General features: G+C 45.4%; 1 protein-coding gene across 4 annotated transcripts in view; it reads left to right on the plus strand.

Annotated features, from left to right (window-relative positions):
- ASTN2 (astrotactin 2) overlaps nucleotides 1-16,401 on the plus strand; it is an 841,205-nt gene that overhangs the window by 285,225 nt on the left and 539,579 nt on the right. For all 4 annotated transcript variants that reach the window (XM_087419200.1, XM_087419201.1, XM_087419203.1 and 1 more), the window contains one exon: nucleotides 1,271-1,378. In XM_087419200.1, the coding sequence (XP_087275326.1) occupies nucleotides 1,271-1,378 (108 nt within the window). The remainder of the gene's footprint in view (nucleotides 1-1,270; nucleotides 1,379-16,401) is intronic.

The following is a 16,401-nucleotide window of genomic DNA, read 5'->3' on the forward strand; positions in this document are numbered from 1 at the left end:
TCCTAGGAACCGAACCCTGGGCCGCTGAAGTGGAGCACGGTGAACTTAACCACTAGGCCACCGGAGCTGGCATGGCTATTGTCTTTTAAAGGATTCTGAGCTATACCAATTTTCATCCAAGTCACATTAAAGAAAGATTCAGTACCTTAGTGGGGCCTGTAGCTTATCCATCTCTTTCCTGTGCCCAGATCCTGACCCTCAATTATGCTCACTAATATTTGTCATGTAAGTGCCTTCAGAACTGTGCTCTCCAATATGGCAGGCACTTGAAATGTGGCCAGTCTGTACTGAAATGTGCTGTAAGCATAAAATATACACTGGGTTTTAAAAATGTTGTGAAAAAATATATAAAATATTTTGGTAATCATAATTTTATGTTAATTACATGTTAAAATGATAATATTTTGAAAATATTGGGTCTACTCGGGAACTGGGTCCACTGTGTGGGGGTCCACATGGGTCCATATCCGTGCCAGTCGGTACTCCACTCGATGTTGCCTCCACCTGCCCACACTCCCCATCCCCAGGGATATTCTAGCTCTTTCCTCTCCTTGGAACTCCGTTTTTTACCCATTTCTACCCTAGAAGCCCCATCCATCCTTCTAGCCCTGCCTTAAATCTTCCTTCTTCCATAAAGCCTCCCCAGATCCTCCATGTTGGGATGGATGGCACTCCCCAATATTCCCCGTGTCTCATTGTGTGGGAAATATAGCTATGAATTAGGTTAAAGGCTCCTTACGATGCTATTTGTCTCCTTGACTAGCTTATGATCCCCGGGCTGGCAAGGACCCTGTTGTATCTATCTTTGTATCTCCAGTGTCTGGCTCTGTGCCTGGCATCTAGTAAGCACTTGCCTGAAATGTGTGTGAAATTAAGTTGCCTGAAGTGTTTTTATAGAGATGGGTTCATATACTTAGCAATAATATAGCTATCAGTTATTTAGTATTATGTATTTTACATATCTTATCTCCTGTAATCTTCAAAGCAACCCCACAAGGTTAATAGTTATTGGCCCTACTTTAGAAAGCAAGTATCCAGGGCTCAGAAAGGTGAGGCATCTCCTCAAGGTGACACAGCCTTGAGGCTGCCAGGCCGTGGTTAGAACCCAGATCTGCCTCACTGTAGAGCCTGAACTCCTTCCATAAATCATGCCGACTCCTGGGTCACCAGGGATTTACAGAAAGAAGTCTGGGGATGGGGTTGCTGATCTTTGGGATGGATGAGGGATTTAACAAGCCTGCGATGACTGATGGGTTGTGCTTCCTCGCAGGGGGAATCAGCTTTGGGAGAACCAAGGGGACGTCGGGGTCAGAGGCAGACGACGAAACACAGTTGACATTCTACACGGAGCAGTACCGCAGTCGTCGCCACAGCAAAGGTAATGGAGTCCTTAAGAAGGTTCCATAACCAGAGTTTGTAGGAGGAAAACCTGGGAAGCAGATTTTGTGCTTAATGACAAACCCTACTTCTTTCTCAACCTGGTGCTGGATCCAGTTAACACTGAGCTTGGCATCCGATACCCTGGCTAGACTAGTGATCACCATTATATTCTTTCTCTCCATTCTTTATTTTCTTTCTGTCCTACCTCGTGCCTCAAAGGATTTGGGGATGATTTTTTTAAGTTTATGTGGTTTATTTTAAATCCAGCACAAGAAATGAAATAAATATGAGAATCAGATTGAAAGGAAAATAGGAATAAGGAAAATTATTCAAACTCAGGTTACATCAGTGCAGAGTAGTCTATGCCTTACCGTGTTGTGCAGTTCTGAGAAGGAGCTGACAGTTTAACTCAGAAGAGATTCTTAGCAACCAAAGTACAGAAGGAAACACACTCAGCAGTAAAATGTACAGGGTCTATGGGATAGAACCAACGTTTGTTCAGGAAAGTCTATCTACCTGACACCAAGACCAGAGAGAAAGTTCTCCAGTGGGTTCCTATAAACAGGACACCATGTGACTTTCTACACAATGTCATCAACAGCTGAAATCAGTATCAATGCATAGTTATTTCTTACAGTGACACTCAATGTAAAGAAATGTCAAAATGCTGAAACAGGACTTCATAACAGGCTAAACCCTGAGGTCAACGTCTATAGTTCTCTGATGATTAAATGTGTTCTGAAGGGAAAACAGAGCGTATTTCAGGCAATCACCTGTGAATATAATTCCTCTTCCTTTAGTGTCTTATAAGGATAGGAAAACAGCAAGTTCGAGATTGCATTCTTGGAAGAGAACTTGGGGTGCAAATGTGTCTTCCATTCCAGTGATTAAGGGCAGATCCGTGGGCTTAGACCAGACCCCAGAAAGAAGCAGGGGTCCTCTGGCAAACACGGAGGCAGCTAAGCAAGGAATGTGTCAGCCTGTGGCTCTCTCACCTCTGCACAGAGTGGGGCTGAAGACATGCCTGGGGTAGGGCAGAGGGGGGGGATCTTCGTCAAGAAACAATTCTGTGTGCGGTCCACCCACATATAATGGACATTCAAAGAGCATAGATCACATAGCTTTTCTGGCTCCCTCTGCTGTTAGGCAAGTCATCTACCTCCCCTATACCTCAGTTTTATCATCTGTAAAATGGGCCTTATAATTGCCTCATAGACTTGTAGATGAATTTTGGTTATGTTGTATAGGAAATTTACCATGGTGCCTCGTATATACTAAGGGCAAATAGAGTAGACGTTATTAATGTCAGTTGGGTTCTCATTGTTCTTTTCCATGCCTCCCTATCCCTGGCGCCTTTCACTGAAAAGGCTGCATGTGCGGAGTGTCTCTCTTGACACATCACCTGGGAAGGTTTTGCAGCCTCTGTGGCCATTGGAATAGTTGGACCTGCCTCTCGCTCCTTCCCATGCCTCAGCTTTCTGGTATCTGCTGCTTTGGAGATTTAGAAGTTGGTGATAGATGATTCTTGACCTGTCTTCTCCCTCCCCCAGTACAGCAGCCAGAATTAGCGCTAGGGAAGTCGGTGGGTCTCCTCTGCAGGACTGGGCTATTTACAGTTAATTGGAAAAGCATTCATCACTGAACATGCCCCTCGTAAATCAGAGTTAAACTTAAAAAAGAAAAGCAAAAACAAGCCGCAGTTCTCGAGATAAATGATTTGGCCTAGGGCCTCTGTACACTCCAGAGGGCTGAGCTGTGTGTCCAGGATGGTGAGGACCAGGGCTATGAGCACCCCAGCCCCTTCCTACCTTCCTTTTTTTTTTCCTTCCTTCCTTCCTTCCTTCCTTCCTTCCTTCCTTCCTCCCTCCCTCCCTCCCTCCTTCCCTCCCTCCTTCCCTTGCATACATACTTCAAATATTTGTTAATCACCAACTATGTGTCTAGATGCTATTCTAGGTTGTGGGGAAACAAACCAAGCAACAATTTTTAAAAACCCTCGTGGGGCTTGTGTTATATAAAAATATAAATATGTTAGATGGTGACAAATGCTAAGGAAAAAGAATACAAGGAAAGGACTTGAGAGAGTAGGGAAAGAATTGCAAGTATAGATTCCTTGAGCACGAGTCACCCTACCATTTGCAGGATCACAAGGAAAGCGTTCCTGACAACGGAGTTGAAGTTGTCAAGGTTATTGGCGCTGCTGCTGTGTTGTTTGTTGAGCAGAGAGAGTGAACTTGGTCATGGCAAAGCTTCTGCTCCAGCCAAATGAACTTAGAGCCCACTGTCCCGTTCTGCAGATGTCATGGTCCCCCAGGGAAGGGCTGTGACCCTCTTTTGCTGTTTCTTATATGTTGCACGGGAATCAGGGTGTCTTCAGCGCTTACTGCCCTAATGGGAAAAATGCACAGGGAAGGTTTTGGGAGCTCTTGGGGATGAGAGGGCCATGGAGCAGAGTATTAAGAGCATGGATTCTTGTGGTGGGGTGCCTGGGTTCAAATCCAGCCCCGCTACTTACTAGCAGTGCCATCTTGAGCATGACCTTTAACCTCTCTGTGCATGTTTCCTAATCTGAAAAATGATGATAGTAAAATTAAAGCTCTAGGGGGTTGTTCTAAGGATTAAAATTAGTTGACATCTATAAAGCATGCAGGTGGGGTTTAAGGAGGGAGAGAAGAAATTGTGATGGAGCTAAGCTGCAGAAGAAGGAACACTGGACCGAGCGTGTGGGCGAATCTCAGATCTGCTGCCAGTGTGCTGTTTGACCTCAGTCATCACGCCACTTATCCAGGCCTCTGTTTTCTTATCTGAAACTTGCGACAGTTTGATTTCTGAGGTCTCTTTTCACTCGTGCCAATGGGACTGGCTTAGTATGTGTGAGAATCCTCTGTTCTGGAAATGTACCTTGCTTCCAGCTCCCGCTCCCTTTGCATCCTGTCTGCCTTCTTTGTGCCCACTGCCTTTCCCGTTCCCTGGTTCTCTTTATAGAGAGGATGTGACAGGAAAGTGGCTTCTGTCATCTGTTTGGCCTTGCTTTCACTCCCAGGCCTGCCTGAACGCCATCATCCCAGCCTTCTTCCCACCTCTGCCACCAGCATCCTAGCTCTTCTTTAGGAAATGCCTGTGGTCTGCCCAGGGCTGCAGACCAGCCTGGCTATGGCACAGAGGAGACCATAAATTGCAATGAGATGAGGGAAGAAAGAGGTAAAAAAAATACCAGGAAAAATGGATCCTCATGCTGCTTGAAAACAGTCATTTTATAGCATTTGGAGTCCATAGTAATTCACCCTACCCCCTTCAATGCCTTCTGAAAACAGGATCTGGGCTGCATTCCACAAATCTAGGTGCATGTGGACTTGGATCAAGGCATTCAACTGTTGTTGTCTTTGAAGTGTTCAGAAGGAAGTTGGGACTCTGAAGTCATCTGATAGTGACAGGAGCATTGGTTTCTAGTTCCAGATTTGCCACCCATTTTCTGTGTGACCTTGACAAAGTTGCTGCCCATCTCTGAATCTCAATTTCACAATGGACAAGTAGAGGTTGAAAAGGGATACTCAAGAGCAAGTCAGCAACTGTGGAATAAGGTCTCCCTGAGGTCCCTGCCTGGGGCCAAGTGGTGCTAGGGAAGGTGTCAGAAGACTTTGGAAGATAAAGAATAACCACATATTATCTGGGTGGTTCAGACTGTCTCAGATTTGAGAGAGATGGAAGAACACTAGACGAATGTGGGAGGGCTTCCTAGAAGAGTCAAAGCTGGAAAATGACCTGGGCTCAGATATGGCTCCATCACTGTTCATCCACAAGACATGAGCTGGTAGTCTCAATAGTCTCATCTTTAAAATGTGGTAGCAGTACCTCCCTCTCAGGGTAATTGTGAGGATTAAATGGGAACATGAGCATCTCCTTTATAACTACAACTCCCTTTCTCCATCACTGCCATCCTAGTCCCTGTCCTCTACATCCTTTGCTTAAAGACTGCTAAGATCACCTTCTCATTGGTCTCACTTACTGTATTCCAACCCATTCTCAACCCCACAGCCACAGTGATCATTTAAAAAATATAAATAGGGATCATGTTGCTTCTCTGCTTAGAAGCTTTCTATCCTTCCTTTTGCATTTAGGATGGAATATGAAACTTCTCACTGCACCTACAAGCCCCTGCGTGGTCTGGCACCACTCATCTCCCCAGGGCTCTGTCTACCCCGGCCACCCAGGCCTCTTCTCCAGCACTCCCACTTCTGTCCTGCCAGAACCTTCACCAACGTTCTCTCCTGGAATGTTCTCCCCTGCCCTTTGACTCACTCCCACTCACTCTGACATCTCCACTTAAATGGCAGATCTTCAGCTAAGCCATCCAGTGCCAAATTTCCCTGATTCATTCAACACCAGCTCCTATGTTCTTCCTCCACTGTAGACTTCATCACCACTATAATTTTATATTTACTGATATGTTCTCTCGTCAATGTTTGTACCCTCCACTGAACTGGAAGCTTCACGAGGATAGGCACGTTGTCATTTGTGCCCAGCTTTCCATCCCTGGCACCAAACACAGAGATGGGTCCATGGTAGGTACTGGGTCCCTATTTTTGAATGAATGAATGATTAATGGATGAATGAAAGAAATTCCTGGCCCAGTGTCTGCATTATTAGAAGTGCTCAGGGTGGATGCTGCTTTTCTGTCTGCCCCTCTTGTTTTCTCTCCCTCCAGTCCTACTTGCTGGAAAAGGGTCTACTCTCCTCTCTCCTCTTTCCTGCTCCTGGTGAAGCCTCAGTCCTGCTCATTCTTCCACTTCAAGGCTACCAGGGAAGGACATGCCTGGGAGTGGAAGGAGGGCCTGAGTAATGATGTTGAAAACACACTCTGCCTGGGTTCCTTGAGCGTGGTTGGAGTGTGTGCACTTTGAAGAGATGTAACAAGTCCAGGAGGTTCCCTGGCAGAGAAGGATACACCTGAGGCTGATGTAGGGAGAGGGCCATGGAGTGGGAGGAGGGAAGAAACATCTCACCGATTTTTCCTACCTAGATCTCTCTCTTTAGCATGTCCCATGAAAGAAATAGAAGTGGCATTAGACTCAGCCAGACGTGGCTATGAGTCCTGACCTCACCTAGTCCCTCTCATGTGGTCATGGATAAACCTTTCACTTCTGGGTGCTTCCCTCTGTATAAAATAGAGCTGTTGACACCTACCTCACATAGTAAGCAAGTCTAGAGATGGAAGTTTCCAGGAGTCACCCAAAGGTGCTCAAGAAATTTCATTCTTTCCTCCCGAAATTCCACTTCCCTTCAGAACATTCTGAACCCCAAACTAAATCAGCTAAAATCTCATTTTTGCAATAGGATCTACTGAAAAAGAGATTTATGATATAGTCTGGGAATCAACCCTGGCTTCCCTGAGCCTCAGGTTCTTTGTAGGGAAAATGAGACTGTTATTCAAAGGTGCCTGGTATGGCCAGGTAGAACCCCATACCAAAGCAGAGAATTGTAGTAATCAATATGGCGAGTGGTGGAGAGGAAGAGAGCAAAGGGACTGAGAAACAGAGACTGAGAGACCAAATGTGAGTGTCTGGTGGGACTTCCCAAATCAGGAGCCAGCAACCTCTTCCTGTAAATGGCCATTAGTAAATGTTTTCGTCTTTGCAGGCCATATGGTCACTGGTGGAAATACTCAACTCTGCCTTTGCACCTTGACACCTGCCATATACAACACATAAATGAATAAATATAAATGTGTCCTAATGAAACTTTATCTCCGAAAACAGATGCTGGTCCAGATGTCACCTGTGGCTTACAGTGTGCTGACCCCTGCCCTAAACCATCCACATCCTACAGGTGGCCCTTACCTGTAGGACTGGTCCAGGAAGCATGAGTGAAATCTCACAATGCTTTGTGAAATGAGCCTGATCTTATACCATACATGATCTTTCTGCCTAAAGGAGTCTATTTATAAAACAAAGAATTCTATGTTTGGTCAAGTAAATAACCATCCAATCCATCACTGGTTTGGGGTTTGCCAGTTCTGATGGTTTTCTACAGAATTCACTAATAAAGTAGCTGGTTATGATAGGTTCCCACTGGGCAGAATTTTAGCTTTATTAAGCAGAGATGACACTACATACAGCAAAGGACACTGGACCCAGAGTTAGGAGATGCATACTGAAGTCTGTACCCCCACCACTGACTCACTTAGTGACCCTCGGTGAGCATGTGCCCTCTGGGGCCTCAGTTTTCCTATCCATCAAACAAGGATATTTATGCCTCATGTCATCAAGTCTGAAGTTCATTCTAGTCTAACCTCTATTTATGGAATAAACAACCTTACTAAGCAGGATGCTGGGTAGTGTGGGAAATGGAGCCTGGGCCCCCAGCATCAAGGTGGTTATAATCTCCTCGGGGGAAACACAGCTCATACAGAGAAGCAATGCTGATCAGGATAAGCTAGTGTATAATTGAAGGTGCAGATGAGAAGTGCAGATGGCGTGGCCAGCCCCAGGCACAATGCTGAGCAGGAGACAGAACAGCCACAGCTGCTGGATGATTCCAGAAGTACAAGCACCCAGCATGGGCCTCCTGGCCCAGCTCTGCGGGGGTGGCTGTGTGGCCTTGGGCGAGTCTCTCTTCCCCTCTGGACCTCGCTATTCTCACCTGCTGGTTGCTCAGCCAGTTCTAGAAACCCAGGTTTTCTGATTCCCAACCCCATGTACTTTCCTTTAAGCTTTGCTAATCCGTTTCCCAGCAGAGAGAGAGAACGAGGGCTGAATGCCCCGTGGTTTTGCTTATTTCTTTGTTTTAGTTGCTTGTTTTAATCTGGCAATTCTTGAGATGAGATTTTTCTGTAGTGAGAAGAACTCTTGAATTGTAAGCAAAACTTTTGCTAATTTGTATGGATGTGTGAATTTTTTCTTTTGGATTTTCCCTTGCCAAAACACACACACATACACACACACACACACACACACACACAAGGTTTAATCCTATTTTAGAGGAAAAGGACAGGTGAGGGAAAGTTCAAGCCATATCTGCAGAAAAGGGGGTCTTTGAGGATTGAGGGTAGGAAATTATTCTGAAGTACAAGATGAGAATGTCGAGATGGAGCAGAGACTCCAGGTAATGGGAATAGGTTGGTGTGAAAGCTGAGCATTGACCTCAGTACATCGATCTGACAACACCACCTGCCAAGTATGAGGGCAGAGGGTACATGGAGCACTGAGGGTGGGGATGGGAGAGATGTCAGAAACTGGGTAGAGCCCAAGTCTGTGGCTGCTGAATGATGGCCGATGGGCTGGAGAAATAGGCTGCAGCCATGCCTTGACCATGGAATACCCACCCTATCTTTTACCCATCATTTCTCATCAAACCACAGGGTTTTCTTGGTCCTAAAGATAATCCATCCAATTTTCCATTTTAGGAACTTCGTAAACAAGGGTCAGAGAAGAGAAGCATTTTCCCCAAGGTTAAAATGTCACCTTTTCAAATGACAGAGCAAATGGGGCAAAATGTTAACAATAGGTGAATCTGGGCAAAGGATATATGGGTGTTCTTTGTATTCTTCTTATCCTTGTAGCTTTTCCATAAGTTTGAAATTATTTCCAGAGTAAAACATTAAGTAAACAGAAGTCCTTCCAGGTTGATTAGAGGCTTCAGAATCAGCAGTCAGGGGTCCAGATCCTTGCTCTGCTGTTTCTTAGCTGTGTGGCTTAGGGCGAGTTGCTTTCCTACTCTGAGCCTCGGTTTCTCCTGGGTAAAGGAGGATAAGTCTAGTATTAGTCCTTCTGCTCCCACTTAGGCTTGTGGGGAGCATTAGAGGAGATAATGTATGCAAAGGACATACTTAGCCGAGTGTGTCTGCCCTGTGATCGATGCTCACTAAATGGTAACCAGTTAAGCACAGCAAATGAGCGCCTGAGCCAGGCACGGCTCCGTGGCCTTTTGCCAGTGTGCTAGCCTGCAAATTGGTCTTACTTCTAGAAAAAAAAACAGTAGACATTTTCGGTAAGAACATGAATTTGGTGGGCCTGACCTCTTGAAGACATTGTGATGTGGCTTTTCCCTTCGTCATTCCTGTCCTTTGCCTGAGGACAGCCTCTTTCACAGGCACGTCTGCAGGCTGCCTTCTGCCAGCCTGCAGGGCACACCCCTAGGACCTGCTACTCAGAAACGAGTAAACACTGAAGACGGATCGATCGTAATTAATCATCCTCTAAGCCTTTGTAGCTAGAGTAACCTGGAAAGAGTGACCCAAAGCCCATGCTGTGTAGGGAGGGAATGATCTCAGGGACCTGGGGCAAGTGGTCCTAGTATTAGGGGGGGATTCAAGATGGAGAAGCAAGACTCCAGAGTCCTTATTTCTCTTCAACCTCTGCCCAGCTGGCCTGCTCCTCCCTACATATGACAAAGAGAACTTGCAGTGCTGTGTTGGAGCCAACCCATACTATTTTGTGGGAGCCAGATTTTGCGCATCAGTCCCAACTCTGCTGTGAGTGATGTCCTGTTGGTAGCTTATAATCAATCATGGTGGAAGTATTTATACCATGGAAATTGGCAAGCACTGCAGTGGAAGCCTCCCCTTCCTCCTCAGAGAGCCCACTGTTAACCAGCATACCACTGAGAAGACCGTCAGTAAGAAGTAAGAATTTAGCCAAAGGCTGGGGTACAAGGACCGTTTGCTAGAAACAGGCTGAGAAATCCAGAATCTTTCCTGGGGGACAATGCACTAGGAATGGAACAAAGCAAACCACAAAGTCAAAGGCTCCAGGCAGAGGATCTCTTTTCAGAAACAGAAGACAACGTCAGCTGGGGAGGCTGGATAGTCAGGGCTTGAGTAGGAGGTTGGACACTCTGGTGCCACCCACCTAAGGGGATGATGCGTCCTTGAATCTGGGTCAGGTCAAAACCAAAAGCAGGGAGGTGTCCTCAGCTGTGTGGTCAGAGCTAGGTAGTTCTATGGCCTAACTGAACCTCACAATCACTGGAAACTTTTAAAAAACACCAGTTCTGGGGTCAGCCCGGTGGTGTGGTGGTTAAGTTTGTGTGCTCTGCTTTGGTGGCCCGGTGTTCGCAGGTTCGGATCCTGGGCACGGACCAATGCACCACTTGTCAAGCCATAATGTGGTGGCGTCCCATATAAAGTAGAGAAAGATGAGCACGGATGTTAACCCAGTGCCTATCTTCCTCAGCAAAAAGAGGAGGATTGGCATCGGATGTTAGCTCAGGGCTAATCTTCCTCGCGAAAAAACCCCACCAGTTCCAACACGTATCTCAGACCAATTACATGGGAATGTCTGGCCAAGGGGTCTGGGTGTTGGTACAAAATTCTTTCCAGATTTTAATTTTTAGCCAAAGTTGAGAAAAAACCACTCTACAGTTTCCTTGACATATTAGCCAACAGCACCCCCCATTCCTATTCGGGCATTGGGCTCTCATCGAGTATATCCTTCCTTTCCCAAGCTGGGAACTTGAATGACAATTATAAGAGGAATAACAACCTATAGCCATTTATTGAGTGTCACTTTTGTGCCAGGTCTCTTGCTTATTCAATAATTTTACTATGTGATCAGTTATTGTGCTTGTCTCTCTATGTAAAAGAATGGAACTGAAACAAGGCAGAGTAACTTCCCCAAGTTCATAGAACCAGTAAGTTGTAGGAATGAGGTTTGAACCCCATCCCTGTTGGCTCCAAAAACTGTTGTCACAACACCCCAGACTGTCCACTAGGAGAATCTCATAAATTTTTGCTCCTTCCCTCTCATCATAACTCTTGCCCAGGAGTTTGCTGTTTGTAATTTGCAGTAGGTGAATACCTCCCTCCAGAAGGTTCCAGTAGCTCATGCAGGCTTTCTGGAGAGATTCTAGTTTCCCTCACAGGGAGATGAGACTGGAAGTTTGGATTTCTCTTACTGAAAGAACAGTAAAATGCAGAAACCTAGTTTTGATCTATGCCTGAATTTGGCCCTATTTAACGAGACATTAGAGAAGAGAAAATTACGTATTCAGAAATTGTTATGGGCTAAAAAAATCCTGTGTGATGTCTTTCTTCTCTCTCTTCCCTCAAACCTCAGAGGAAATAGACATTGGATTTTTTTTTTTTTTTTTTTCTCTCTTAAAGGTCCCTCCCAGACTATCTCTCCTCAACCCACAGAAACATCAAGGAGTCTCGGCAAATGAAGGTTCCTTGAATGTGGTGAGGGAGCCAGACGACTTCAAAAACCCCCTCCCCAGACCCACGATGGTCCCTGAAATATTGTTTAAATTGTTCTCAGTTCTCCCTCCTTTGCAATGCCAGCCAGCTCAGCACCTGACAGCCTGGCATCGAAGGGAGGGAGACGGCTGTCAGGAATCAAATGGGAGACCAAAGGCGATAAAGCAAACATGTCGTTTTGAGTTGCTTACACTAGCGAGAAGGAATAATCAGTCTCCCTCGCTTTCTTGTCTTTCAACTAGGCTCAGCACGATGTTCCCCGCTTTTCCCTACACTGAGAGATTGCCACTCTCTGCTTCCCGCCCCAAGCATGAACACTCTGTCATCCTCTTTCTTTGCAATCCTGTGGGATGGCCAGAATTCTCTTACCCTGCAAACCTCTTTCCCAGATAAAGAGGTGAAGCTACTGGTTATGGTTGCCTGCTGTGTGTCAAGCACTCTGCAAGGCGACTGGACGCATGACCTTACTTATATAGATCTAGACTCTTAGTTTGGGTGATCTTGGACCAGTTTACTTTCCAGGCCTCAATTTCCTCCTCTCAAAAATGGAGGTGATAGGGGCCGGCCCGGTGGCGCAAGCAGTTGGGTGCGCGCGCTCCGCTGCGACGGCCCGGGGTTCGCTGGTTCGGATCCCGGGCGCGCACCGACGCACTGCTTTGGCAAGCCATGCTGTGGCGGCGTCGCATATAAAGTGGAGGAGGATGGGCACGGATGTTAGCCCAGGGCCGTCTTCCTGGGCAAAAAAAGAGGAGGATTGGCGGATGTTAGCACAGGGCTGATCTCCTCACAAAAAAAAAAAAAAAAAATGGAGTTGATAATCTCACTTTACAGGATTTATATGACGACTAAACAGAATCATGTGTCACTGGAGTATAAGGTGTGTGAAGGCAGATAGTGAGAAAACAGGCCAGGAAAGGCTTTGAATGCCAAGTTCATTCATTGAATCAACTAATGTTTACTAAATATCTAATTCTGTTGAGACTGTCTGCTAAGGACCAGGTACATGGTGGAAAATAGACCAGTAACATGGCTGCCTTCATGAGGCTCATGGTCTGGCCAAGGAGAAAAAGGGAGAGAGAGAGCACTTCACAAATAAACACAAAAATGAATATATCATTTCAATCTGTAAGAAGTGCCTCTGAAGAAGAGAAGAGAGGACTAATATCATCGGGAGAGTTGCGAAAGGCATCTTTGAGGAACCAATATTAAAGCTTAAACCTGAAGCACTAATGGGAGGCGGCCAGGTGCTAAAAAAGGCATTTCCCTGTGAGCAGGAGAGAGTTGGATTTGAACCTGTGTGAAATGGAGAGTCCAGGAAGGTTTTTGAAGAGCCGTCCATCATTTTGTTTCTGTTTAAGAAAAACACCCTTTCCACAGTGGAGGAAGAACTGGAAGGAGGAGAGACTGGAGGTGGGAGACCAGTTATGAGGCTACTGAGGTGGAATGGGAGCCCTCTGGGAGAGCAGGGAGGGGATGACTGTCATGTTACCATACAGTGAGCAGAACCTGATGACTAGTCGGCTCTAAGAAGTGAGCCAATGAGGATGCTGAAGATGAGCGTTTGATTCTGGCACGGGAGCTGGAGAGAATCCAATACTAGGCAAGGCAGGAGCAACAGATCTTCAGGAGAGGGAGGGAGAGGCTCAATTTTAGAGCTGTTGCCTCTGAGGTGCCTATAGGACATCCAGATGGAGACACTGCCAACCAGGGCTGAGCTCAGGAGAGATCTGACTGGGAAAAGAGAGTAGGAGTCAGCACTCTGTGGCTGTGTATTCACTTCCTGTTTCACAACCTTAGCAGCACCAAACAATGTGTATTTATTATCTTACCGTTCTGAAGGTCAAAAGTCCAATCAAGCCATAACTGTGTTCTCTGCTCAGGGTTTCAAATCAAGGGGTCGGCTGGGGCTTCCATCTCAGCTGAGGCTTGCGACCCTCTTCCAAGAACATGTGGTCATTGGCAGAATTCATGTCCTTGTAGCTGCATGACTGATGTGCCTCTTTTCCTGCTGTTGTCAGCCAGAGACCACTCCGAGTTCTTAAAAGCCCCTCTCAGGCCTGTGTTCCTGGCCCTTTCCATAGGCAGCTCATAGTATGGCTGTTGGCTTCTTCAAGGCCAGCTGGAGAGCATCTCTTACACTTTGACTCTTCCTTCAAGGCCCCAGTCTCTTTTAAGCGCTCATTGAATTTGGCCAGACCCTTCCAGGGTAAACTCCTTTATGATTAACTCAAAGTCATCTGATTTGGGACTTGAATTACATCTGGAAAATCCCTGCATCTCTGTCATGTAACGTAACTTAATCACGGAGTCATATCCCATCATATTCGCAGTCCCACCCACATTCAAGAGGAGAGGAATATACAGAGTATGTACAGGGAATGAGAGTCTTGGAGTCCATTTTAGGACTTGGCCTCCCACAGGGTGGTAAATAAAAGCATGAGAGGAGGAGACTATCCTAAGGAGAGTGCACAGATGGGAAACTGAAGCAGCTGAGGGTGTGTCCCTCAGTCATGGATTCTTGGTTGAAAATGTCCTTCTCTCAGCATCTCAGGTACAATCAAACCACCTGGTGCTCCATGGGAAGGAAGCAGATGCCACAGCTCAGAGGCATTTGCCATGAGAACAGCTTAGAGGCTGCAGGACATAGGGATTCAGGGAAGATATGTAACTAACACAACATGCATGACAATGTGCGGTACTCCAAGTCACTGAGTCAAGTCCATTCTGTGTTGGGCTGGTAAAAGACTTTTCCTTCATGGCTCCCATGAAGCAAATTTGCTAACCACCTGCCTCTTCGAATTGGAGTAGGTTTTAGCAAAAGTGGAGTCAACTCTGTCTCTTGCACTCAAGTGCTGGGGAGCTCTGGGCAAGTCTTTTTGGCTCTCCATCCATTCAGTTGGAATGTGGTGTTGGAATAAATTATATCCAAGGCCTCTTTAAGCTCTGAAATTTTATGCTTTTGTTTGTTTAACACATATTGTAGATTCTAAGAACAGGGTGGCTTTCTGGGGAGTCCAGTTAATAAGACATGGCTCTAGCCTGTAAGATGCTCCTTCTCTGGTTGCTGTCTGTGGAAGAAGTCAAGAGCACTGACTCCTAAGCTCATCTCTCTACTCTCAGGACATCTAGAGAACTGAGATATTTCAATCTTATTGGAGGTGGCATGCATATTGTTTTTATTTATTTTCACCAATGTAAAATAATGTAATAACTCTACTAGAGGAAAACAGAATAGAAACGAACAAGAACTTTCTAGACCAAAGAGCTCATTTCATTTTTCCCCATTCTCATTTACATATATATTCTTTCCCCTCATTGTAACTGTAATCAACAAGTATTTGCACTGTTTTTTTTTTCATTCAACATTATATCATGACCATATTTTTCCCATGACACTACCCATTTTTCATAACACTCGAAACCTGAAGATAGTCATTGTAGCATAATCTGTAATACTAAAAAATGAGAATGATCCTGAATGTCCAACAATAGGGGAATGGCTAAGTAAATTATGATGAATCAACTTGATGGAATATTATGCAGCCAGATAATTGTGAAGAATGTTTTTTTAAGAAGGGTGCAGTTTACAAATCACAATGATTACTTCCAAGGAAAAACAGAATAATTCATTTAAAAAGCATACGTGGGTGAATCACAATAGGTGATATGTGATATACGTGTATATACATATAAATAATATATGTCTATATTCATTTATCCTTCTGTTTATCATTTATACCCTGCCTGTTCCCAAAAGGGCCAGCCCTGGTGGTCTGGTGGTTAAGATTCAGCACTCTCTCTGCCGCAGCCCAGGTTTGTTTCCTGGTCCCAGGGAACCACACCACCCGTCCGTGGGTTGTCATACTGTGTTTGCTGTGTGTTGCTGTGATGCTGAAAGCTAGGCCACCAGTATTTCAAATACCAGCAGAGTCACCCACAGTGGACAGGTTTCAGTGGAGCTTCCAGGCTAAGACAGACTAGGAGGAGAGACCTGGCCACCCACTTCTGAAAAAACTGGCCATGAAAACCCTTTGAATAGCAGCAAAGCTTTGTCTGATACAGCACTGGAAGGTGACAGGATGGCATGAAAAACCAGGCAGGGTTCCGCTGTGCTGTACACAGATTGGTTAGGAGTTGGAATCAACTCAATGGCACTAACAACAAAAATTCCCCAAAGGGATTTGAGATGAGTGGATTTACTGATGGTAGCCCAGTGTGCAGTGTTTAATTCATGGTTTTTGGAGCCAAACGCAGCTAGTTACGAGTCCTCGCAGAGTGGTCTCAGGAAGCTCACTCTAACCCACTGGCCCCTGCTTTCCTCAGCTGTGTAATGGCATACTCGTAGTTCCTTCTTCTAAGAGTGGTTTTGAGGTTGAAATAAAATAACATAAGTAAAGCACTTAGCACAGTTCCTGGCAGGTGGTAAGTGATGAATAAATGGTAGCATCTGGTCCGGCCACTTCACTTTATCCACGAGGAGACTGTGTCTCAGTAGCTAGGTCAGATGATCTCAAAGGTCTATTATGTCTTTAAATTGATTTGAAATCTTGAAAAACATTGTCCAGCCCTCTTTCATTATTCATTCAAACTATTGTGTGTCTGCTCTTGGAGTTCCTGGAGGCATGAAAGTATTTCATCTTTACCTAATGGGAGAAAAATAAAAGAAAGAGGATGAAGAAGAATCAAACCTAAACATCCCGGTGGAAAGAGACCATGAGAATGATGTCCTTGTACTCTGTCCTTGAGTGATGTTTTGAGTAAATAGATTAGCTTGGTCCCCAAACCTATGTACATGGTAAACAAGCTTGGGATTAAAAACTATATATATA

This window comes from Ceratotherium simum, chromosome 29 (assembly GCF_057802395.1).
Source record: "Ceratotherium simum simum isolate JZ-2026a chromosome 29, ASM5780239v1, whole genome shotgun sequence".
Classification (NCBI taxonomy): domain Eukaryota; kingdom Metazoa; phylum Chordata; class Mammalia; order Perissodactyla; family Rhinocerotidae; genus Ceratotherium; species Ceratotherium simum.